Source organism: Lates calcarifer, linkage group LG23 (genome assembly GCF_001640805.2).
Source record: "Lates calcarifer isolate ASB-BC8 linkage group LG23, TLL_Latcal_v3, whole genome shotgun sequence".
NCBI lineage: Eukaryota > Metazoa > Chordata > Actinopteri > Centropomidae > Lates > Lates calcarifer.
In genome coordinates this window covers 17232868-17259274 of record NC_066855.1, presented here as the reverse complement: position 1 = coordinate 17259274, position 26407 = coordinate 17232868, and the positions used below count along the sequence as shown (strand labels likewise).

At 40.7% G+C, this 26407-nt stretch overlaps 2 protein-coding genes across 4 annotated transcripts in view; one reads left to right on the top strand and one right to left on the bottom strand.

Annotated features, from left to right (window-relative positions):
* The window catches only part of lg23h10orf88 (linkage group 23 C10orf88 homolog), a 27157-nt gene extending 5427 nt beyond the window's left edge, over positions 1 to 21730 (bottom strand). Inside the window, exons 1-9 of one of the 2 annotated variants that reach the window (XM_018666633.2) lie at positions 21583 to 21730; positions 20933 to 21116; positions 20520 to 20717; positions 20275 to 20344; positions 19870 to 20061; positions 19296 to 19424; positions 18712 to 18835; positions 18196 to 18406; positions 13407 to 14661 (exon numbers count right to left, since the gene is read on the bottom strand). In XM_018666633.2, coding sequence (XP_018522149.1) covers positions 14439 to 14661; positions 18196 to 18406; positions 18712 to 18835; positions 19296 to 19424; positions 19870 to 20061; positions 20275 to 20344; positions 20520 to 20717; positions 20933 to 21072 — 1287 coding nt within the window. In that variant the 5' untranslated portion in view covers positions 21073 to 21116; positions 21583 to 21730 and the 3' untranslated portion in view covers positions 13407 to 14438. Of the gene's footprint in view, positions 1 to 13406; positions 14662 to 18195; positions 18407 to 18711; positions 18836 to 19295; positions 19425 to 19869; positions 20062 to 20274; positions 20345 to 20519; positions 20718 to 20932; positions 21117 to 21582 lie in introns of those variants that run through there. The other variant, XM_051066394.1, reaches the window with a different exon arrangement.
* Positions 21731 to 21776: 46 nt separating this feature from the next.
* On the top strand, positions 21777 to 25921 carry asb3 (ankyrin repeat and SOCS box containing 3). Of its 2 annotated transcripts, none has more exons than XM_051066382.1 (10): positions 21777 to 21865; positions 22123 to 22331; positions 22830 to 23000; positions 23143 to 23255; positions 23335 to 23467; positions 23658 to 23835; positions 24500 to 24718; positions 24817 to 25119; positions 25210 to 25343; positions 25535 to 25921. In XM_051066382.1, exons 2-10 carry the CDS (start codon positions 22130 to 22132, stop codon positions 25765 to 25767), a joined length of 1686 nt encoding a protein of 561 aa, XP_050922339.1. In that variant the 5' UTR covers positions 21777 to 21865; positions 22123 to 22129; the 3' UTR covers positions 25768 to 25921. The 2 variants fall into 2 exon arrangements, with proteins under 2 accessions (XP_050922339.1, XP_018522145.1); XM_018666629.2 differs by having other exon boundaries at positions 21822 to 21865; positions 22127 to 22331.
* The last annotated feature ends 486 nt before the right edge of the window (positions 25922 to 26407 follow it).

Below are 26407 nucleotides of genomic sequence, written 5' to 3'. Positions count from 1 at the left end.
AGGTCCAGCCATACAGGTGTGGTTATGTTGCCTGATTCGCCCTCTTCCCGGACTGTGTGGGCATGCACACAAACTGTATCCTGCTGGTTTTCACCTGTGAGGGTGGGACAGTTGTCGTTGGTCGTAAGTCCAGATTCAGAGAGTTTGGTGACATCACATCATGTTTCCAGCTTCACTCCACCAAACATTCACCATCCATCTCTATGCTAACAACACCGTTTCTTAAAAATATCAGTGAGATGAAGAAGAATTCAGAGGTGGGAAAGTCATTTGATGAATCTTACTTAACAGAATCATACACTTTTTAATCTGTACTTGTTGTACAAGTGTGTGTGTTTCAAGCTGCACTGTTGATACTGAGGCAGCATCCTCTGAGCATGTGCGGACAGGAGCTGTTAGGTGTTGCCTTGAATCTTGACTCATTCAGTAAAGCCTTGCGGCAATATTCCATCTTGATCCAGCATTGATCATTTTCCATGACATGTGTCCATGAGCAGCTTATGGAAACAGCTCGCAGCTGATCTGATCAGTTGAGAGGATTTAGCAGGCCAGGACGCCTGAAGGCCAACAACAGCATCTGATCCATACTGCTTCTACTAATACTATTATGTACTATGACTGCACTGCTGCTGCCACTGCAGACACTTCCAGCACAGCAAATCATACCAGCTGGACTGATGATACAGGGTTATGGCTTTCCAAAGAGTGAGAGAGAGAGCACTTTTGATTTAAAGAGATGTAGATAGAAGTATTTGGAGGAGACAGATATCTGGTGATAATCATATTTTAACCACTGCCAGCACGGAGAGGGAATTTCCTGGTGTTATTTTTCAGTTCACAGTCTTTATCCCCTCAGTGAATTCTTCAGAGTTGGCAAATCTTTCTGTTTGTTTAACCCGACAACTGAAAGCTCTGGTTCTGCGCTACATGAAAGACACGCAAAGAGTGAGAGAGGCAAGAAAAGAGAGAGAAGAAGGGAGACAAACCAAGAAAATGCAGGGCAAAGACAGCTTTTTTCCTTTGAATGTTTCTTATTTCGCAGCAGACATTTTGACCTGTTAGTGTACAAGAAGCACAGGTGTCCCTAATAACCTTTAACGATGGCTCTGCTCTGTTCAAGTTCCCTTTCCAGTGTGACAGTGATCCAGCATAGGGAAATACCATTTAAGACCCTGTGCAAAATGGGTTTCAGTCTGTCCTAATTGTATTATCTACACCTGTGGTTTTCCAGTTGTGACATGGCAAAGTGTCTGTGGGCAGTGCAACAAACTGTAAACACAACATGTTCATTAGCGAGAACCACGTTAGCAGGAAGTTGCTTAACTATTAAACACAGAGCAACATTCACAATGTTTGTGTCCGCCTGATGAAAATAAGTTAGATATTTTCTCTCCATGTAGTTGTTTGTTTGATGTTCACCAACTCCGGAGCTAGTTTGATGAAAGCAGCTGCCTTCTGCTGATGAAAACCAGACTGATAAAAGGTGAGGCCAAACCAAAACATTTGCAGGATGGAAAGTCTCCTTACGAATGACAGTTATGTGAAGTGGGTACCTGCAACAGTTGAAACAGCCGAATTTTCCAGGGCAATTCAAACTTTTCGACAGAGTTTTTCCGATGTCATTTTTTTCAGGGCTTCGAGCGCTAGAAACAAAATTCTACTCATCTCCACTGTGCAGGGGTGGAGAAGAAACAGAGACCTCAAAACCTTGTTGCATAAAAGCAAACTGCATTAGCAGATACCATGAGGGGTACGGTATGTGAGAATGCACTGGGGCCAGCTCACAGAACTTGAATTCATGTCATTGTGAGAGGCAATAAAACCCTCAGAAACATCCTTTTTGCTACTGTAAAGAAATGGCAGACAGAAGATAGGCAGATGAAGCTGTGAGAGATAATGAAAGGAGGCAAAGACAAGAGAAGAAGACGAGGGATGAACAAAACCACTGGTTTGTTCTTGTTGTGGTCTTTGTGTTTGGTTGCCTGTTTGCACTCTGCTGTGTTGGCATCTCTTAAATTACCGCTGAACACGGGCCCTCGGCTTTGTAATCTCACCTCGGACAAAATGCTGTCATCCTGAAAACCACAGAGCGGGAAACGTGGTCATTTTGTTGGTGGGTGGAGCCCACAGGCTGTGTTTTGGATGGAGGCTTCAGACGGTTCAAGATCTGGTTGTGGTTCAGTACAGGCGAACAGAGGATCTTTATGTTTAACTGATGGAGTAAAGCTCTGATTAGAACAGCTGAATGAATCCATTCACCATGGCTCACTTTGTTTATGCGTGTATATAGTTGATGGTCATTTAGAGAGAGTTGGTTCGTGTGTGTGTTTGTGCTGGTGTAGGGATTGACCTCATTAGAATAACTTACCCAGTTTCCCACTGGGATTTATTATATAAGTGCTCTATTAATCTATGTATGAATTAAGTTAAAACTTCTTTTTCAGTGTCCTTATCTTGCAGGCACACAGGAGGGTTTATTAAAATGAAGAAAGAAAAAAATGAATGAATAAGTAAATATGCAGTAATAAGATTAATAAACCGCTAAATTTAAGATGATTCACGTTCATCTTTATTTTATGGGTCTGTAATTTCCAAACAAATTTTTAATAATATCCCATGTGTTTCCTGGAAACAGTCATGTAAATGTGAAACTAATAAGGTAAAACAAAGACAGAGTTCCACTGGTACGCTTCCACTTAATTAACTGAACACTGAACCTGCAAAAATGTAAAATTTGCAAAAGCATGCAAATGCATGCATGTGGATGATATAGTTTCAATTAATACACAGATAAGAATCATGTTTGTTTATTTTCAAAGACATTAGCATTGTTCAATAAAATCCTGCTTTTTGTACCAAAGCGTGAATTTTATGTTATTCAGGAACTTTACTGCTCCACTGAGAGGAAACTGGCTGTATTAAGTATTATTTGGAGCAGCCCATTTTAAACATGATTCCATTTTACTGACCTGGATGAAAGTGTTCACAGAATTAGATTTATACAGCATATCTGTGGTTTCAGGCACGCTTTTCATGCATGTCAATCAAACTCAGAAAAAGACAGAGAAAGTTTCAGATTGAGTTTCATCCTCTGTGGTTGTCTGGAAACATCTTCATCACACCACAGCTGCCCTGAGGTGTAGAATACATTCACATCTGTCACATGTCTCTGCATCTGTTTCTCTGCTTCACTTCATGTGCCATTCATTCCATCTTACTCTCCTTCTCACTTTGTCACTCCTTTCTTCTCTTTCTCCCTTGATACACATATTTCTACCTTTCTCTCTCTCTCTCTCTCTCTTACTAAACCGTACAAAAAGTGGGTCAGAGTCTTCAGGGTTGTTACTTAACAGAGGAAATGGGCAACACATGTGTCTGTCATCAGCAGGGAAACAAGATGCACACACACACACACACACGCACACGCTGACAGACAAACAGACGCTTGTCATGCTCGGTGGAGTGTGGTGTTGATGAAAGTTGGGTCCTAAAATCACGGCTGCTACATGTCTGCAGTTTTTCTATCGCGCGTCACATCTGGGGCTGAAGTAGGTTAGTAGGACGACGTGCGGCACGCCAGCACACGGTTCACGGAGGGTCGGCCAGTCAGCAAACACATCGGCTGAGTGCTGGAGCCAAAGCCAAAGTGTCTTAAGATCATGTTGGTCCAGCTTTGCTCCCAGTATTTGTCAGTGGCTTTGGTCCTGTAACAAAAAAATGTCTCCTTTTTATACTTAAACCACCTTTATAAAAGAGAAGTCTGCAAACTGTTGACAGGATGTATCAGATCGTACACACTGGTCCAGTAGACAGTACAAGTGCTCAGTTAGTGCTCGGTGTGTAAGGTTTCACCATGGCTTAGACGCAGGAATGAACAGTTGCCTTGATCTGCCCTGTAGCACCAAAGTCTTGAATTGAATGCAGGAAGCACCGCTCCGTTATACAAAGTGGGAAAAGCTACGTCTGACATTTGCAGAGGTGGCACCCAGGTTTCATGCTTCGCATCTTGGCATCACCTATACGAACACATCTACAGCAAGCACACAGGATAAAAAAAAAAAAAAATCTCTAAAGACGTTTTTCTTCCTTTCAATGAGTCAGTGGAGGTGGATTGTGTTTGTACCAAACCACAAGGGGCTAATGCCACTTGTATTTATCTTGTAAAATCAAGGTAAATACACGGTAAAAAATTTGAATTTCCAAAATTTTTGGCACATACTTCTGACTGTATGTCCACTGGGGGAGGAAAATTAGCAGCGGCAGAGGAAACAGTAGTCTGCAGTCAGTTTCCTGGTTTTAATAAAGTGTAGAGTAAAACAGACAGATGAAGAGAGAGAGAGAGAAAGTGGCACTGAGCGAGATGAGGAGTAATAAAATTAAAAGTCTTTACTGGGCTGTTCACGTTCAGTAGCAACATAACACGTTTGTGTGTGTGTGTGTGTGTGTGTGTGTGTGGTGTGTGTTTGAAACAGCAGACAGGCACAGTCAGCTTTTACGTGACAGTGCTGGAAACTGCAGTGACAAGGATAGAGAACCAAATATTATGAGCCAGTTCAGAGCCATCAGAAATGCAGGCAGAGCTGTGACCTACAGTCACACAAACAACAAGTCAGGTCTTCACAGACTGATCTAGTGGGACTTGTTCTGGATTTTATTTTACTTCTTTTCCCATCGTAGCAATTTGTCCAGACCACAAAAGAACATCACACTCATGCTGTAATGACACATGGGTCTGATTAATTTTTTCTGTTTTTTTTTTTTTTTTTCTTTCTGGCTGTGTTTTTTTTACTTATTTGCACATTAACATGAGGACAGTCTGGCAAAGAGGAAGCAAGAAACTGCAGAAAGCTGCCAATTGACCACATGTTCATTGATATGATGGGAAAAGATGAGAAATCTACGACTGGGAATAGAAAGTACAGACAGTAGCCTGGTTTTACTGAAGTATTTTGTGGGTGATTTTTTATGAGAATGACAGAAAATGAAGAGAGAGGGAGAGAGAGAGAGAGAGATGATGATGATGAATGACATTCAGCAAAGGTCCCTGGCTTGATTCAAACAAGAGACACTGTGGTTCATGGTTGGTGCATTATTCCTTCAGGCCACAAGAGCACATTTTTAAAATGAAGTTGCTGCATCAGTAACCACAGATGTTGGCAAAATCTTAAGGATTATAAAAACCAAAGCAAACATGTTTTAGCCCATTAAATACAATTATACTTTTCCCAGCCTTTTTGCATTTCCTAGTCTGTTACAAGTTTGAGTTTCAGGAAACCAGAGCCAGAAACAATTCCTTCATTTTACTTTATTTTTTGCATGGTTGTGTTATGGTTGTGTGGTGATGCATTTGAAAACTTGTTTTCAGTTCAGTAACTATTATAAACATTTAACAGGTAAGGTTGTGTAAGATAAGTTTGTGTGAAGCCTTTGTGAAGATGCTTGTAGTAGTTGTTATGAATGAACCAGAGTGTATGTGTGAATGTGCGGTAGCTTAGGCCAGAGTTACAGTTAAAGTAAATTACAGTTAGAAGTCTCACAAACAGTCCTGGTGGAAACAAGGCTGCAGGGCTGAAGTGAAACATCACCAATGGAGATTTACAGTTTAGAGTTTGGTAAGAGTTTGGCCTGTGGATGAAGAGAAGCCTCATCCAGACTGAGAGCTGACTCAGCTCTCCACAGGAAATCCACGTCTGCATCCAACAGCTTAGAGAGAATAAACTGCTGTTTACCACTGTGTGTGTATGTGTGTGTGTGCTGTGTTGTGACCTGCCAACTGTCCTATAACCATGCTGGTGTTCCTTCAGTCATGGACCTACATCTGTGTGCTTCCGATTCTGATTTCTCTACCAAATTTGAATGAAAAGTTCATTATTGTTCTTAATTATTAATTATCAAACCAGAAATACATTGATTGGACCAGTGCAAATACAGTATACATTATTTAACAGCTTAAACAACAGTTTTGTGAAGCAAAACTAACATGACAGGCATGCAAGAGAAAAAAATCTTGCAGGCGCACAGTTATAAGTAACAAAGAAAACAGTACAGCAGTTTGTATATAAAATAACACAGTCTATTAACTTTGCAGATGAAGCTGCCAGTGCTGCTGCTCGGCCGGTCGGCGGATCTGCGGCCCGGTGAGTTTGTGGTCGCCATCGGCAGCCCGTTCTCCCTGCAGAACACCGTCACCACCGGCATCGTCAGCACCACCCAGAGGGGAGGCAAGGAGCTGGGCCTTCGCAACTCTGACATGGACTACATCCAGACCGACGCCATCATCAATGTAAGTGAAGAGACTGAGACAGACAAGCAGGGAGACAGGCCCTGAGGCGGGAAAAGACTGCAGGGAGAGTAAACAGACACATGAGGTTCAGCAAGAGTCTCCAAATTCTGCAAAACTGAACGTGACCTAAATTATTTGCATGTTTACATTTATGATAGCCATGTGTGTGTTTGAGTTGTTTGATGCAGTCTGAGGTTATTCAGTTTCGATTCCACTGTTTCCTGATTACTCATAATCCTGACTGGCTCTTTGCTCTTATGTTCTATGTTTGTTTGTTTATTTGTTTTCTTGCAGTATGGCAACTCAGGAGGACCACTAGTCAATCTGGTAAGTGAAGAAAAACTTGCAGGAAACTGTTTGGTTCCAAAGATGTTCCCTGACTCGACTTGATTATACATCATGTGTGACTTTATCCCTATTTTTAATTGAAGTGTAATTTGCTATTATTAGATTAAACAGGATTTAGGATGTTGTTAAGAACTCAGTGTTTTCAGTGAATTACTTTTAAATGCAGATTTTTGTGTCATAGTATTCAAATAGTGGTCAGCCCATGAAAGCTATTTCAACACTACATAAAGTGATGCTTATTAAAAATGTTGCTTTATTTTACTTAGATTTGGAATATGATAATATTTGTGTTATTGATAAGATAAAATCATTTTATCATCACAGCTCAGCTGAAGTTGAATGTTTTGTCTAAAAACAGTAACTGGTTGTGTTGTTTGTCTCACCCCAAGATTCAAGTTAATTTAATTGTGGTCCCACCACATCCATATGTTGCAAAACAGGGATATACGCAATCTCATATAAACAAACACTAAGGCCCATAAAGTCCTTATTAGGGAAGGTAAATAAAGAGTTTAGGTAATGCTTGGCAAATGGATCTTATCCACAGCTGACTGTGATTATGAGTTTGTTTTCAGCCGGCCTTGTTTCCAGCAAAGAACAATGTGGCGTCAGAAAAACGGTTTAATAAGCTTCATGTGGAAATTTGATTTTTACTTTGGGGCATTCAAAGAATGATGGCAAATTGATTTGTGTGTGTGTGTGTGTGTGTGTGTGTGTGTGTTCTGCAGGATGGAGAGGTGATTGGCATCAACACTCTGAAGGTCACGGCAGGAATCTCCTTCGCCATCCCCTCAGACAAGATCAGACAGTTCCTGGCAGAGTCACACGACAGACAGGCCAAAGGTTTGCAGCTCTGTTCTTTTCCATTATAATCTCGTCGTCAGGGACAGAGACGGGGCCAGTGAAAGGAGAGGACAGCATGCAATGATGGTGTTTAATGTGATTTCTCACATTTTGTAACACGTACAACTAGAATAGAAATGTATTCCTTACATATGGCTGACTGAATTTCCCCTACTGGGCCAAAAATATGTTAAAAGCATATGTGTTTTATTGGTGTCTATTTTCTCTCCACCAACACACACAGTTTAGAGCTTTCTATCTGTTGGTATGTTTGTGTATGTTACTGTTACTGAACAATTTCAAAATATTATAACATCATTTTAGCACATTATGTTTTGTGGACACAGACAAAGTTTTCAGTTTCAGGCAGAATATATCCACAGTGTCATTTCACAAAGATTGTGGCTTAATGATTGCCTTCCATATCTGAGAAATAGATATTATTTGTTGATTTTAAGTCAGGCATTTACTAGACATCACCTTAATTCCAAAATGCCAGTGGGGTATGGGGTAAATATTCAAAGTCATCTAATCAAACACCATATTTGATTTGGTTTCCAGGTAAAACATCCCCAAAGAAGAAATACATTGGTGTTAGAATGATGAGTCTCACTCCCACGTAAGTTCCTGTTTCTGATTATATCATGCTTTGGATATTCAATTTACACATTCACAATACTATATGTAAATAGTGCATATGAATAGTGTGGTAGCACCTCACCTACAAAGACGAGCATTTTGTATTTTCATCAACAACACAATGCTGCAACACTTATTTAGTTTTGGTTTCTCTGTGGTAAAGAAGAGAAATAAAACAGGCCTGAATATGACAGTTAAGGTTTTGATCAAATACTTCAGTGTACTAAAACACTGAGTCCTCAATTTTTCATACATGTATTGATGATGTATTGATAAATTAGAATAATTTTTGCATTTCTCTGAGAGACCTTTTGCAGTGAGACAGACGGTCTGATTAATCTCCCCAGATCCAAGAAATGGGTGTTTCTCAGTCCTGACTTGCATACTTAACGAGGGTGGTGATCATATCGAAAAAGTGACCTCAGCTTTAGATACCTGCTGCCAAATGACCAGTTTGAATAGGAATGTAAGTCAACACAGGCCACATCCATCGCCTACAGGTCAGAGTAACACCCAAGCTGACCCTCCAGTGTTGGTCAGAGTAGGAAACTCCCCAGAAAACACCAAAACAGCTTCACTTTATGAAAGCTCATAAATTTTAACCATGGCTGTGGGTTTTAGCCCACTAACTGCCTATATGTTACATTACTAATGACTGTTTTTCCCAGTCATCCCATTGTTTTTTAGACTTTTAGACTTTCCCTCCAGGAAGCCATTTGTTTCAGTTAAATTTCCTACACGATGCTAACAAACACTAACAGGTAATTTATTACAATGAACATTTAGTCACCATTATTTTTCATCACATAGTAATGCACTGCACACAAATGAAATAATGAAATGAATGAATGAAACTGAAACAAATGGCTCCCTAGAAGGATAGACATAAAGTATGCTTTTAAAAATGGTCAGCAATAACATAAAATATAATTCTAATTAATTATAATATAATTAATATAATTATTTCTAGTTAACATGCTAATATATGGAAGAAATACTGGTATGGTCCTTTAAGAACATTCAAATCCCGGTAGACGATTATGATGTACAAGTGACATTAAACACATCTTTGGGTTATGTTCAGGTTCTGTCTCAGTTCGTCTGATTTTAGCATCTATCTGTATCCGTCCGTTCAGAAGAACCTGTTAACCTGACCCTGATTAAAGATGTGCATGGTGACTGAGTGATTAAAAGCAACAAGATACTTCATCAGTCAAGTTTTAAATCTGCTGTTTTACAAGGGTGTCACAGTTAATCAGAGAAATCCTCTATATGATGTCATTTAGAATTAGTCACAATGCATCATGCCTTCAGCTTTAATGAAAATCAGACCAGTGTGTCAAGAAAAAGCTCATTTTTTGGCTGCTTTTCTCACCTCAGCCTGGCTAAGGAGCTGAAGGAGAGGCAGTCAGACTTCCCAGATGTTACCTCCGGGGCGTATGTCATTGAGGTCATCAGCCGGACTCCAGCTGAGGCGTGAGTGGCTCTCTCGTTGCTCCTTGTTCACACGTTATGCAGTGGGCTTTGCCAGTTTGTCAAATCAACTAGCTGTATTTTGACAATTTTTTATTTTGACATCCTGGGATGTTCAAATCTGCATTAATCATCTGTCAGTCAGTTTGATTTTCATGCCAGAAAAAGCACAAGTGACAAGTTCACATCCAGTAATGAAGCTTTTCCCATGTGAAGATAGATGGAGAGGTGCATGCTAGGTGGTTGTAGACTCGCTCCTTCAGAATATATTTTTTCCCTGGAAAGTTTTGTGGTATCCACATGAAAAGCAAACCACAGTGTTCCACCTGAGAAAATAGCAGGTAGAGTCTGTTTTCTTGTTGTCTGGTGGGTTTATGTGGAACACAGGCAGGAGTCAGGATGAGAGTCTGATCTTGCTGAAAGGACATTTATTAGATCTGAACTTTGCGTGTGCAAAGACTGCAGGATATGGAAAAGTTCACTTCAAGTATTAAAGCTGCTGTTTTGCTTTTGGAACCGGGCTGAAAGCTGGCAGTGAAGGCTAGAATGGTGAGTGTTTCCCACCCAGACTGTCCAACTCCCGCAGGGAGGACAAACCGTTTCTCTCATAGATCCTGATTTCTCTTTGGCATCATTTCCATCAGCTTAAGAGGTGAAGCATCTAGATTTAAAGAACAAAAAGAGACCACTATGGGTTCAACTCATGAGCCACCTGAATACTGTGAACACTGAACAGCTAGGAAGCACTCAGAGAGCGCATGCATAACTCAGCCTGGGTTTCAACATCTGCTAAATGTGTTGTTTTAATAAAGAAAATGTTTAGAAAAGGTTCTGAGTCCAGATCAATATTTGTCTACCATGGTTAACCTTCACTCTTCTTTCTCTCTGGCCTTCAGAGGTGGCCTGCAGGAGAGTGATGTCATCATCAGCATCAACGGCGAGCGAGTCACCTCGGCCAGTGACGTCAGCGCCGCCATAAAGCAGGACGACACCCTGCGAATGGTGGTGAGGCGAGGCAACGAGGACGTTATCCTCACCATCGTCCCCGAGGAGATCGAGCCTTGACCTCACAGCTGACTGAGCGACCAACCCAACTCGACAGCCTGATCAGTCGACCAATCTCGAGCTGGCTCTCAGTGTTTTTCAACTCAATCACGAACACTTTGAAAAAAAAAAAAAAAAAAACAAGCGACCGATAGGGAGTATGTGTGTCCAGGGCCACACATACTGCGTTTAAGAACTTGTAATTATTAGTACGACTACTTCCCTTCCCTTCCTTGCTATTATGCTCACACACCTTCAGAGGTCCAACTTCATTACCCCGGGAAACTTCAACCCTGCTGTCGTGCTTCTCATGTTAGTTTTATTTTTTTCTCTAATCCCCATTTACTTTCCATCATCACTGACCTTTTATATTCTACTAACTCCATCTTTTGCTACAAAGCACTTACTGCAGGTTACCTTAGTTTTGTTGTGTATGTTCTTGATGGAATATTTTTTAATAGTGTTTTTGTCTCTATGTGTTTGATGACAATTTTTCAAAAAAGGGAATAAAATTATTTTTAAAAGTGTTGTCTTTATTAACAGTGTTGACAGAGTAACTGTCAGTTAATGTTTGTCAGAAAGAACTAACAATAAGCAGAGACTTACGCTAGCTTTGAATATTCTGTAAACGAGCTTTCTCATTTCCATGACAACATTTTAAAGCTATTCCTTAATGAAGTCCATAAGTTACAGGTGGGGGCTCCAAATAAAATAAACAATGTCTTTGTTAAAGATGTTGAAGAAGAAACTGAACACCAGTACGCCCCCAGCAGCCCAGCTCTGTTCACAAGGAGACCAAGAAAACAAGTTAGAAAAAGAACTCCATCATCTCTCAAACATTGTGTTCCCTGCTCTGTGACTCTGGTGTGTCCTCCCTCTGTGCCATGTTACACACTGAAACACTGAGTTCAACACAGCATGACACAATCTGTTGGCCCCAGTGTGTGTGTGTGTGTGTGTGTGTGTGTGTGTGTGTGTGTGTGTGTGTGTGTGTGTGTGTCTGTGAGGGCCCAGCGGAACAAAGGTGTTACATAACACTTGACACAGTTAACACAGTGAGGTTAGTGATGTGTGCTCTCTGCAAGTTCATGCAGGAGGTCAACTGATGTAAGCTGGAGCCATGGGTGTTCACACAGAGAGCCTCTAGTGTAAATGGGGATCTATTAATCTACTGTAGCTCCGGCTAAAAAGATTTTAGCATCTCAAAGATTGAAATGTGACTTATGTGTTAGCATTCAGCAGCTACAGTGCATGATAAGAGGGCCGCACATAAGATCAATAAAGGTCCCAGTCACTTTTCATGAGCAAAACAAAAGAATGGTATTTCCCATGGGTGCCTTGTCTGTAGTTAAACACAGTCCCTCAAATTACAAATGTATGCAGTGAGTTTAATGATTTGTACAGTTTGTTCCCACAGATCAATCATTTTTATTTTATTTTGAGACTGCTGTTTCCAAGAAATCTATTAAGTGGTCAACAAATGGTTGTACTCTCAAATGACACATATTCTGCAGATAATCAGTATCATCACTTTTTTAAGCATTTTAATAGCTAACAAAAAGAGTCTAGTGGGGAAACACAATTTTCTCTGCAAATGTTAAATCTCCTGTACTCAGGCACCGGCTAATTTTGCTTGGCCACGTTCAGAAATTGTGTTATCCAACTGTAATGCAGACGTGGCTCAAGAGCTGCCACAGTTGGGTTGAAAGGTAAAGTGGGTTCACCATTCAAAACTGAGCTCCAACTTTTCATTCCTAAATACCTCCTGGAATGCAGATAGATGACATTTACCAGCAGGAGAAGATGTGCGGAGAGTTTTCCTTTTTCTCCAACCCCAGAGGGATGAGATGAGAATGGAACCAGTGACCCGGTTTGTCCTGATAGACAGAGCAGATTTTCTTCCAGAACTCTCCACTGCTGACTCAGTGTATGTCCTCCACATGCCTGACAAAACATCCGCACATCATTTTATAATTTGGTGTCCTCCTTATGTAATCTGTGACCCATTTCATTTCTGATGAATCAGCACACAGCTGTCAGTTGGTTCGCTGCAAATTACCTTGGCATCAACCATCTCTTCTGTTTCTTTTTATATTTTGGGAGCTAGGCCTTCCATGCAGCAGGATTCCCTTCAGATGTCTGCATGTGTTGGACTGGACTAACTGCTGTGGTTCTCCACATAGGAAGACTTTCAGTGACCTTGATGGTTCATTTCTGACCCATTTATGACTCAGTGTTACTGGAAGGCCTGGCAGGAAACATCGACTAAGTTGATTTTACCTTTCGGAAAACTCATTCTCACATTTTCCTCAAATGGCCATTGTTGCTCGCATGAAATATCAATAAATCAGCATTGTCTACTCTTAAAAGTATTTTCTGACTCATATGTTTTATTGAGGCCCAAAGATATCAAATCAGCTGGCAAGATTCTGATTGTTACAGCTGCCACATTTATCCAAAAAGTCTTCTTATCTTATATATATGTTATTTAGAACTTTTTTGCATAAAACTAGTGTTTTTCTTCAAAATCCCACATCATTCATTCATCCTTTATCCTCTGAAGTACCCTCTGTCGTCAACTTTATAATTTAGGAAAGTGAGACAATTAGCGCTTACAAGTTATTACCTAGCTCACCATAGAATGATCTCACTTTTTCTTCTTTCCTCTTTCTGTTCCGAACGTCATGTACTTTCTTGCACATTTACTTTTCTCTGTTTTAAGAAGTACTGTAGAATAAATACAGTTACTAAACAACCCCAATAAAGAGTACATCTCTCTGTATAAATATATTTTTATTTGCTATTTACGTCAGTACAGTTATTAAAACCATTCACATCACATGTCAAAACAGTCACTTCATGGTTTACATATATTATAGACATGTACATTATTTAAAACATTACAGTGCCATATTAAAATACATTTTAATCAGTTACACCCTCTATACACACTCCTGTAATAGGACTATGTGTATTCACTCTGGGATTTTCCACAACTGTCAAAACAAACTGAACAATTCAGGCCTGACTAACCGCAGCAGATCAGTGCAGTTACAGTGCAAACTGTGAATGAGAATAACTGTTAGTCACGACACAACTGAAGACTGGGTGATCATCTGGATCACGAAACCTGGACGGACAAATTGGAGCGTTTAAATGCACATTGTTGTCAATAAATGAGTGTTCTGCTGGTGTTGCATGGAAATAATAATTCTGTTAAAACCTGCCAACAATAACAAGGATAAGATCATAACACTGCAGCTAGGTTGCAGCAGAAGGTTCCCTGCTGGCCATGCTTAATTTTACTTGATTTTCTGGCCAAACTTGCCCAGGATGCACTGCAGCCACAGGTCATGTTTTTTTTTTGTTTTTTTTTGGTGGTGATCTGAACATGGGATTTCTGTAATTATAACTTCATTGTTTCTGTAGCTAAAACTATTACATCATGTTCATAATTGTAAAATACATCCAGGACATTCACTTCAGCTGTCAAACAGTGTTGCATTCACTTGCTTTTTTACTAGAGATAAAAGTTTAACAGTAACCATCTCCACAATTGGAGAATTCAGTGTTGGTGATGGTTTTTGCCACCTACTGAAACACAGCTTTATGTTTTAGCAGATTATTGCAATTATTGGGTTAATTTTGCCCATATTTCCCATTTCAGCCTTTCACCTCCTGCTGTGTCCTTGTTAGTGTCTGTGTCCTACTCTGGCTCCCCTCTGACACTAAGGTCTGGTTTGAGGAGGACCATGGGCAGTAAGGCCTCCAGCTTACATGTTAAGTTAGTCTTTTAGTGGTTCTGAACTCAGTGTATGGCTGGTGTTGGGGCGGTCTGCTCCACAGGTCCAGTGGATGCTGGTCCTCCCGCTGAACTGCTCATACCCCCCTGGTTAAGGGCGACCAGCGGCAGGGCGCTCAGCAGCGCCTTCTCCAGTTTCTGCTCCAGAGCATCCAAGCGACGGTCCACATGTTCTTTCAGCCTCCTCTCCATCTCTTCCAGCCGGCGCTCCATGGCTGAGTCCAACTCCCTGTGGAGTGAGGAGACAACGAGGTACCATTAGATTGAAGCAAAGTGCATGCACTCTTTGATATTACTGAAACCTGGATGAAAACTGCTTTATAGTGTGTATATTAGGTAGTTATCACTGTCACGAGTCAGTTTAAGACCTTGGCTGTATCCACATCACTCCCTTATTCAGTAATTCAATCCATCCATCCATCCATCATCTATAACGCTTATCCATTAAGGGTCATGGGGGGCTGGAGCCCTATCCCAGCTGTCATTGGGTGAGAGGCAGTGTACACCCTGTACAGATCACCAGTCCATCGCAGAGTCCAACACATATAGACAAACAACCATTCACACTCACATTCACACCTATGGACAATTTAGAGTCAGCAGTTAACCTGCATGTGTTTGGACTGTGGGAGGAAGCTGGAGAACCTGGAGAGAGCCCACACAGAAAAGCTCAGTATTCCCGACAGAATAAACATTCAGTACTTATATTTTTTTTGTCTGATTGTGGACAACTTTAGGAGTGTTCTATATAGTGAATACATTTAAAACTTGACAATTCCGACACTCAGACAGTCAAACAAAGTGGGCTATTTTGACTTTCTTGCAGCGAAGCATTCAGAAATTAAACAATTCCTTCTCAGCAGTATTGTGTTCTGTGCTTTATCAGTTGAGATAGAGGTACCTACACAGAAGTCATGGATCTTTCTTGTGTTGCAGCCTCCATGACAAAAGGGAGCAAAGTACCAGAGGAGGCAAATATTTGCATCATTAATAATAATCAAATACCAGTTTGATAATCCTAGTTCAGTCATCTACTCAAAGAAAACTTTGTCTGAACAGGAACTTCATTTGTGGCTGCATTTGTAATGCTAGTTTCAACTTGCTAACTACTAGAGTGATAATAACTGTACTATCTGACTTGGTATTAAGCACTAGCATGCGAGGAGAGGAGCCCTGTTTAGGATACAGTAGATCTGTGACTAATTCACAAACACGAAGCCACATCAGAGCCCAAAATCCAAATATAAACACAGACACTAAAAGTGAAAGACAGTCAATGCTGACCATCAACTTCTCCTAACCGCAAAATCCTGCAGCATCCATCTTACTCAGGCAGATTTCTTCTGTGTGAAACTCTCAGACAGCTGTCTGTGTGTGGTTTGGAGGGAAAATTCAAAACCAATATGCTTTACAAAACATCTCTTTTTTTCCAGCTTGTCAAACATTTCCAGTCTTTTTGTATGTCTTTGCATTTGGGGTTTCTCAGCAGATTCCAACAGCATTACTTTTTACCCTCAAGGATCTTGAAGAATCTTGAAACCACCTTCAGGTCTTCCTCAAGCCAATTTCACTGCTTTTACACTGTGGTTCAGCTCCACCAACTGATCCTTGCTGTCTGTCTGCTCAGCAATATTTATTTTCTTGTAGTTTAAGGGGAAATCCCCTGCGTTATAAAGCAGCAGTTAGTGATTTCAATATGGATGTCAGGTTCATTTTTGTTAGTTGATATATTTTGTGATGTTAAAAAACACGGATAAGGATTTGGTTAATGTCAGAATTTGGTGAGAACTCCATTGCAACCGCAGAAGTAGGATACAGATCAGAATACAGCTGCTGCAATTCCCCAAAATGCATGCAGCCAGGAGACTATTACCATCAATATCACTCCACCTAGAAGGAGGCTGCACAACTGAACAACACTTCCTGCATCTGCCAAAAAGTATTCTGGGTAATGTGGGAAATCACAAAGTTTACAAGAAGGTAAAACAGGCAGGCATGATATGATATATAGTATCTGTATGTAGACAAGAAAAAGTACAACTGTAACACAACATTGTTTAAAGGAACAACCACTCCTGTTACACAATCCTTTAACAATTACAATTACATTAATTGATATTAAATATTTCCTCAAAACAGATACGATCACACTCTTTTAGCCTGTGGTAACTTGACTGATTTGTTGTGGGGAAGACGTACCGCTAAGCTGCTGTCCTCTCCTCGATGTGGAGTCAGACTCAGCTGACGTTTTCCCTCAACCCACATGTGCTGTTCTGCTCTGACAAAGAGCCTCATTTATCAAAGTGCAGTTTGTGACACTGTCAGCTCAAAGAGACATTTTTCAGTTTTGAAGGAAAACTAATATCAACTGTAAATCAAATTTGCTCATATTGAGGCTTTGCATCAGCGTCGGCTAAAAATGTCATTTGTTCAACTTGGTTTGGTGCAGTTTGCTAACATTTTAATGATTCACACATTCAGCAGTGCTAATAAATGAACTCTATTGTCTGTGTGTCATCCCTGCACTGTTAACAACCACTGGCCCAACCTAGATCCTTCTATGTAGTGGAGTCTGTCAGTTCAGTGTCACTGTTGCCAGAATGTTACAAAACAAAATGACAACCTCAGTGACTATTTCCATGTAGTCTGATCTGGTCTGAACAATGTGGGATTTCTCCCCAGCATGATAAGATTTTTTTTTTTAAACTGTGAATATTCTACCATGGAGCAGTGGGAAATGTCTGGGCGTCTGCTGACTTTCACCAGCTCAACATTTTCAGTTAACAACGTGACATGAGACAATCACAACTATTGTTCCACAAAGACCCAGAAAATGAGCCTTTGTTTCATCCGCGTGCTTTGTCTCTAAACAATGTGACTGTGAGACAATGATGTGGCTACAATAACTGTATCACAGTACATAGTATCAAAAATGCTGACTGTTCCTACTGCAGTACTTTTAGTTTACTCAAGTATTAGAAAGCTGTGTCTCACTGCAGATGGAGGAGACTGAGTGAAAGAAGTTGTGACTGAAAAATTCCTCAAAACAAGAAGTAAATACTGAAATTAGTGTAGCTCCATGAAAGTATATTTTAAAAGGTTTTGTTTTCTAATATCACTCACATGACATTTCTGACTGGTTGCAGGTGACATTGTAATAGCAAGTCAATGGAAATGCCTGAGCTAAAATCTCATCAGGGTCTACATGCCAGCAAACTGTAGCAAATGTTTTTGAACGCTCTTTTTGATTTCATTTGGCGAATTTGGTGCACGCGTCTAAATAATTCATTCATATATCATACTTATTAAAACAAATAATTATTAAAGTATAGTATTCACACTATATCTGTTAGTAGTAGTTCTAAGCAGTAGTAGTACTTACTAGTATTTACTAATACTATTTAGAAATTGCCTCTATGCTTCTTAGGCTCAGTTAGCTGAGTGTTTGTCTACAGGATCCAGGCAGTAACATATTTCTGACACAAGGTGGAGCTAATTCATCTGATCACAGGTCATCAACACAGAGCCACCTCTTGATACCGTATAGCACGACGGGATCAGATGTTAGAGGTGGGTGTGAGAGGTCAGGGTGACTTTACTGACTAGCTTTGATGAGAGGAATCATCTACATATGGTTTAATTACTTTGAGCAACAACAGCTAGTTGATTCTGATACAAACAAACATTATCAACACAGGCCTTTCTATCAAAAGCGAAATCTTCTTGAAACACACAGTTAATGGACTTATTGAACCCCACGTACCATGAGCCATTTCTCAACTTGTTCTCTTTCTCTGCCGCTGCAGCAGCATCATCCAGTCTCAGCTGTGTCACCTGACCGCAGACGCTCTGAAGCATGGGCAGAAGCTCAGGGCCGGAGCTTAACACCTGTCCGTGCCCTTGACCTTTCAGGAAGTGTGACATCATCTCTGCCAACTGGGCATGGCTCACGGGGCCTCCGCTGTCACTGCTCACTAAAGACACACATTGCAAACTGGTAAGCTGCCATGATGTGTGAACTGTGCTGTGTTTATGGTATTTTCATTTCACTCTACATTTGAGTATTTTTCTTTTTTGATCCAAACAAGACTATGGGAAGTTTATGGATAAAATTCTATGAAATGTCAGAATACTGACACACACATCTCAAATTGAAATTTCCAAATAATGTTCCTTTCCTATATTTTCTCATGTCAGAGAAATCCATCTCCAATTGGAGTAGTGTTTCAGCACAATGTCCAGTGGAAGTATTTTTCTGAGTACACATCACAATCCTTACCTGAGTTCTTAGTGTTGACATCAGACAATGTGCAGTCTGGAGAGGAGGCAGTAGAGCCATTGGACATTGCTCCGTTCTGAGCTGGTGGAGCTTCGTCTACAGGGCTGATGAAGCCCACTGGAGGCTGAACACAGAAACAAGACATGTTAAAGACATGATTTATATTTGCAAAACAGGCAGTCACTTTGGTACAACTACCCTATTAGATAAACTAGGGGCAATCTGTTGGTGTTGTGCTGTAATTAATCATAATGCCCAATAAAAAGCAACAGGGACAGCACTATTCCAAGCCCAAATCCACACACCAATCAACACCAAGAACACCAGTTAAACGTTCCACTGTTGCTTTCCAACTCATCCCCACTTCTTCTTTTTCTTGTTTGATGGATTCTTTAATGTTCACTATTAAGTTGCACTGTGTTTCCATTCATATCAACAAATGATCAATGGCATTTAAAATCATATCTCATCATCTTTGACAACTGAGGCTTAAATGCAACTCACTCTTCATGTTTTAGCAGTAATTTAAGGATCACATTCTTGTGTGGGATGAGAACGAACAGCAGCACAGATAGTACTGATACCGTGGATTCTGCAGGCTGGGGTTGATTGCTGGCAGCTGCTGGGGAGATGTTTGCTCCCTGAGCCAGGAGAGAGAAAGCTCCACCACCCATCAGGAGAGGCAGGAAACCGCCTAGAGAGCTGGTCTGGTTCTGGAAAGAAACACATACCAACTTTACTTTGGATCTATTTCTGCACTATAGACAAAGAACGAAGCTGGCAGTTCTTGTTGAGGTAGTTTTCATGAAAGGTTTGAGGCAGAGATTCTAATCCACAGGAAAAAGTTTTAGCAGGACACTCCCTTATCTCAAATGTCAGCACATTCTTGAACATTTAGAGGGAGAAATTTTAAAACAGTCCCTGCTCGCAAGTCTAAACTAACACAAGTTAACTTTCCTTGCAGTGCTTGGATACGTAGCTTAAAACCTCATGACGCACTGTCAGAAGTGAAGCCAAATACAAGCAAGCAATAATGATCTAAAATATGTAATCTATTCGGATTCAGAGTCATTGAACTTATCTTATTGTTGTTGTAATTCCCTCTAAACACCTCTAGGGTTTGATAAAGGTGAGAAAACACTGCTCCTTGACTCCCACCTTCTGCTGGAAGTGGACCATGTCCATGAGGTTCTGGGCTCCTGGTGAGAGGTTTGTTCCCATCTCTTCAACCAGACACTGAACCTGCTGCATGTCAATGCCGGGGCCACGGGCTGGGCAGGGCTGTAACGGCTGAAGACCCACCATGACTCGACACACCAAGACGCTGCTTCTACCGGCCAGGGAGAGCAACTGAAAGACCGGCCACAGGGAGACTGGATCAGATGATTGAACTGAACTCATATTCAGATAAAAATATAACTGTACATGCACAAACATGAGGACCAAGTGCCAGTAAGAGATGTCTCAACACAATCAATAAGTTTGGAAGATCAGAAATCACACTGATATTACAGCTAGTGCTCTTTGTGTTATGGGTGACCTCTGACCCTGAATATAGCTCACTTTCACTTCACAGGCAGATGATGGGTGTTCCAGGATCAGCTGTTTCCTGAAGAAAGGCCCCCTGTCTTCACTGTGAAGAAAATAGAGGAGACACTGCTTCAACATTCCAAACATTTATCAGACTTTACAATACACTGAATGATAGGACATCAGGGGAGACAATAGGGGCGACAATAAAATTCTTTCGTTCTTTCACTTCCAGTAAATGTGTGTGTGTGTGTGTGTGTGTGTGTGTGTGTGTATACCTGTCCGGCTGGATGCTTTCTTCCCTGTCTCCCCGTACTGTCCCACAGTATTCTCCCATCTGGTTATACAGCTCCATGGTTCGTGCCTCGCTGATGACCAGCAGGCGGCTGATGGCAGCGGGGGCATTGGGGCTACAATTAACTGTCAGGACGCAGGGAGACCCTTCCTCTGTCTGCTCCAACAGCACTGGGCTGCACCTGCGAAAGAAAGATTAGTGAGTGTTAAAGATGCAGTTCACTCCTCTGGTGGAAACCGTGGTAACATTTGTTTACACACACAGCTCACCCATGTAACATGCTTGAAAATTCCTCCTCACTGCAAGTCAAAAAAGTCTAATACGTTCACACTCACTGACCACATTTGTTCATAGTTAATTACTTTCATATGCAGCAACAAGCTAAAAACTTCTTACCCATTTGTCTTGTCTTTCTCTGACTGACTCAGCTCCTCTTCATGATTATCTTCATTACTGATGTGAACAGGAAGCAGGACATCAGCCAGATGAGCATGACAGACCCAAGCAGCTCCACTCTTCACAGCAATGTCCACCATGATGCTGCAGAGGCCACAGGGACTGTAACCTACAAGGAGGAAAGCTAGGACACAGGGTAGGAAGCAAAAGACAAAGTTCTGAGACAAAAATGAGTGAAGACGGGACCCAGGAGAAGTTAGGAGTTAAGAGGTATTTAATACATTTGGAGACATGGAGACAATTTAGCAGAACACAGCACAAGAGTCTTTGAGCAAAATCTTCCTTTTTTAAACAAATAAATCTTAAGGCCCAGATTTTTAACTGTATCTGATGAGTCAATAAAGTTCAAGTTTTTGTGTAGATGTCTGTTGTTTCCTTACTTTTTGTATTTTATGCAGTGCATGAGAAATTGCACTAGACAGCTGTACGGTGTTGGGATATTTTGATGTATATTTTATTTCGAAATGTTAAATTACAGTCTACGATATAATTCGATGTATTGTATAAGATGCCTTAGCAACAATAGCACTAACTGTAAATACACAATACAGCTGCAAATGTTAAGCCATAACGCTACTGTTCACATTTACCTTTAAATCGCCACAGTTGAATCCGTCGATTAGCTTGTTTGCCTTAGGGTTGTGAATGTTATACTTCGCATTTCTTCAGAGGTATTTAAAAACTATTGATTTAACTTGTGTCGCAGGCATTATTTATAACAAGCGGTGAATTTTTAACAAGAATTAGCTAGCTAACACTAAATCCAATGCATCGAACTACAGCTGCCGCGTCGCGGAAAATGACGCGTTATTGTGATGTGACGTTATTACACAGCGACTCATGAGACGTCAGATGCCCGAGCTTGAACACTGGGTAAATAAACTCCTCATTCGAATTAAACGAATAACCCGTTTTGTATTAATTGTGTGTGATTAGAATTGTATGTTATATTGTGTAAAGGCATATTAAATGTTCACTGTATTGTGAATTGTGATAAGCAAACTAAATCGTGATTCGTGAACAGAGTTAGCTTGTGTGTTGTGTTTTGATATGTGAAGTCCTGTTAGGGTTTGTCTTTTATTTCATTCGCTAACTAGTAGACAAATAATGTCGTTATGACTCTTTCTGAGGCAGGGGATGGACTTCACAGAGTGCTACGGAGACACAGTTTCCAGTGTTGCTGCTGCAGCTCGTTCAGGCTGTAGGACGCGGGTGAGGAGGCTAATAAAGAGAGGCTGCAGTGTGGACTGTCGGGATAACCGTGGCTGGAACGCCCTGCATGAAGCGGCAGCAGCTGGCAGTGCAGACTGTGTGCAGGAAATTCTGTCTGCCGCCAGCGGTAAGAAATGCTCCAATATACAGCCTATAAATATGAGTTGTAGTTATGCTTATTTTCTCTTGGCAAAAGGTGACTCTGTTGTTCAGGATCCAGGATTGCTGCCCTCAGAGTCTACATTTTAACTAATGACTGTTTTTATTAGTAATCAGCTGTTAGCTTATAAATGGTCGTTTAGTCTATAAGATAGGTGACATTTTCAAATTGGACTACCACTGCAATTAATTATTATTTTCGTGACTGAGTAATCATTTTGTCACAAAAATAGGAATAAATGTGAATAAAACCCCTCACACAAAGGGCTATGGTGACAGATTACAATTTCTTGTTTTATTAGAACAGTCCAAAATCCTGATGTACTTGTTTACAATGATATAAAACAGAGGAAATAATAATCAACTGAATAATGAATCACTCAATCTTTTCAGTGCTAGTTTATGAAATTGCCCTGATGTTCAGACACAAGTTATGTTTCCATTTCTTCTCTCTGACTGTAAGCAGCAGGCTCCTCCCGTCGTTGCCATGCATATGTGAATTCTTTGACGCATGAGGGAGAATCTCCATGTTACCTGGCAGCACAGCGTGGACACCGGGCAGTGGTCCGACTCCTCCTGAAAGCTCATGCCAACATCAACCAGCTAACTAATGACTTGTCCTGTCCTCTGTATGCAGGTATAACACTTAAACCTAAGCAAATTGGTGTCAACGTATTTTCCATCCTTTTACCTTTTTGTACTGTTTCTCCTCTGACCACGTCTAAATCTGATTGAATTAATTCTATCTGCAGTATTTATCAGATGCTAATTTCCAACAGCTGTAGACGGCGGGCACAAGGAGGTGGTGGAACTGCTGGTTGGTAAAGGCGCGGAGGTCAACAGAACACACACTGCGTCCTGCTGGACCTGCCTTCATCAAGCTGTTTATAAGGTATTAATAAAATGCACAAACACACACTCAATTCTGTGCAGTGTATCTAAACTACTAACATGCTCTTTTACTCTCTAAGGGTCACAGTGAAATTGTGCGCATACTGGTTGATGTATGCAACCTGGAGGCACTAGATGACCATGGGATCTCCCCCCTCTTTGTGGCTGCACAGTATGGACAGCAGGAATGCCTGGAAATCCTTGTTAATGCTGGTAAATAGCTGTTTTTCTTTATGTCTCTGTGTGTGTGCTTTTATTCATAGCCTAAGTATCGCCTAAGAATATGTTGCAATTTACCACAGAGCAGAGACTATTCTTGTGTCCTGGCTAACTCCTCTCTTAAGCTAGTAATTGAGCAAATCAAATACATAATTAATTGAGTTTGATTTGGTTTTCTATTTAGGTGCCAATGTGAACATCCAGGCAGCTGATTTGGCCACACCACTGCTGATTGCCTCTCAAGAGGGCCACCAGGCGTGTGTGGATTTCTTGTTGGACCATGGGGCAGATCCTAACACAGCCTGCAGTCATGACTGGCCCCAACTTCCCATTCATGCTGCTGCTGAATTCGGCCACATTGGGTACTGAGTGCATTTGTCACTGTGTTGTGAGCTGTTGAAACAAATAATGAGTGATTCTTACCATATTAGAATGTTTAAAACTATTCAAGAATGAGAAAAAAAGATTAGAGAAACATTATTCTGACAAACTTTACAGTTCTGTGGGTCAGAATTTTTTCTTTCTTTTCAATCCTGTTGATCATCTTGCAGCACTAACAAAAGGGTACAAGTAGAACCTTGTGCAGTCATTCACCCAGACCAAGCTGGCCTCAGTCACATTATCAGTGTATCATCATCATTTTTGACTAATTGATTAATTGCTTAATTTATAAAATGTCAGGGAGCAGTGAGAAATATCTATTACAGTTTTTCTTAGCCCAAGTTGACACCTTCAGGTTGCTTGTTTTGTCCAACCAACAGTCTAATACCTGAGGATATTCAAGTTACAATGATATAACAGAGAAAAGCAGCAAATCCTCATATTTGAGAAGCTGTAACCAAAAAATGTTTAACGTTTTTCTTCATAGATTACTGAAATGAATCAGTTGCCAAAACTGAATTTGATTCAAATTTTGTCTCAATGCTAATTATCCTAATCTGATCCCAGTCACATTGTACTGTTGTTAGGTGCTGTATGCAATTGCACCCGTTTCTTTACCTTAAACCTGTAATTCTGTTGATCCAGTGTCCTCAGGAGGCTGATAGCTGCTACGGATCGTATGTGTGACTGTGGTGATGGCATGGTAAGTCCATTGTATGCGGCCATCAACAGACATCAGAGCAAGAGTGTCGAGCTGCTCTTGAGAGAAGGTTATAGCCCAGATGGCCAAGACTGCACACACACCCTGGGCCTCCGCTCACCGCTCTCCTTTGCCTTGTGTCATACATCCAGCAGAGCAGACAGGTTTGTAGGAAAGCACATTAAACTAACTTGCATACTCCAAACATACACACAATAATACAGATATGCATGCTTTTTATTATGATTAAAATCTTTTTCAGTGAATCTGTGAGGTTGCTGGTAGCTGCAGGAGCACGTTTAACCGAGGAGGACTGGATTTATGCCTTAGCCACTGATAAAACAGACCTGCTGCAGCTGATACTTGAGCACAGATGGATCCCTCGACCAGAGACTTTGATTAGGGACTGTTCTGTTAAACATCATCATGGGAAAACTGTGTTACAACTGCAGGAACTGAGGGAGCTGCTCTGTGTGGCACTAAACCAAATACATTTTGCTGCCTGCTGGCTTCCTCTGCTTCTGAAGGCAGGATTGGAACCTTCTCTGCTGCTTCAGCTCCACATGTAAGGCCCTCCTCTCACTTTGACACTCTTTTGATCAGTTATCAGAGGGCAGTTCTTGACCCATGTTTCTCTGTCCTTTATACTTTCTAGGTTGGAACAGGCAGACAGTGATGTGCTGAATTACCTGCTAGAGTTTGTAAACTGGTCAACTCTGTCTACCCCTTTAAAACATGCCCTGGATAGAAGGCGAGTGGAGAGGACCTGGGAGCCATGTCCAAATTTTGGTACAGTGACAAATTATGTACTGTACTGTACTATGCATCTCTGTACTCTGTACTGTACTATGCATCATCTATGCAGATTTGCCTTTGCTAATCTGATTTGCCTTTGCTAATCTGTAGTAAACTTTGTAGTAAACTGTAGTAATCTGTAGTAAACTTTGAATGACTGTTTTTACTCTCTTTCCTCCGTCTAGCTTCCATTCCCCATCTTTCCCACATCTGCCGACTACAAGTTAGAGCAGTGTTGGGACCAGATCTACTGATGAGGACCAATGTAATTCAGCAGCTCCCTGTGCCCTCCCTACTTCATGACTTCCTTCAATTCAGGGACATCCCAGAAGCTTCTTACACTCACTCACCCCCATCGCCACTTCTAAATGGAATACAGGGAGAACAGAGCACACACCAACATAGACATGTTCTATAACCCTGACCAGTTTGTCCCTCTATGTTGCTTTAAGATTGTTAAAGTTTTATTTCACACAGTTTGACAGCATCACACATCTTACTGTTTACTTTGTATTTATCTGTGAACTTCATACAAATTGCAATAAACAGGAAAAAGCTAAATTGAATTAATATTCAGTGTGACCACCTTTTGCATTTGAAACAGCACCTGTTCTGTCAGGTACACAATCAAGGTACTTGAATATCATATTAATTTCTTCAAAATTAAGTATATTTAGGTATCCTTGGAGAGTTTGGGATTATAACAATTTGAGAAATTAGGTCTGTGGGTTTTAACACAGTTTGACTACAGAGATGAGATTTAAAAAGATTAAGACTGAGAAGTTGACCTCATTTTACCTCACCTGTTACTTTTCAAACATGACTCATTTGCATATTGGGATTTTGTCTGCATTTCCAGCTTTCGATAGGCCCGTGTCCTGTATGATGATTTATTTATTTTTTATTATCATTATTTTGATTGTGTTCTTTATTCAATCGATCGAATTATAGGTGAAAACACACCAAAATAATTGATATTTTTTCAGTTTATATATTGATATGGTCTGTTTGTGATATGAAAATAAAAGCCACTTGGCCTCTCTGTGATTAGTGCAAAC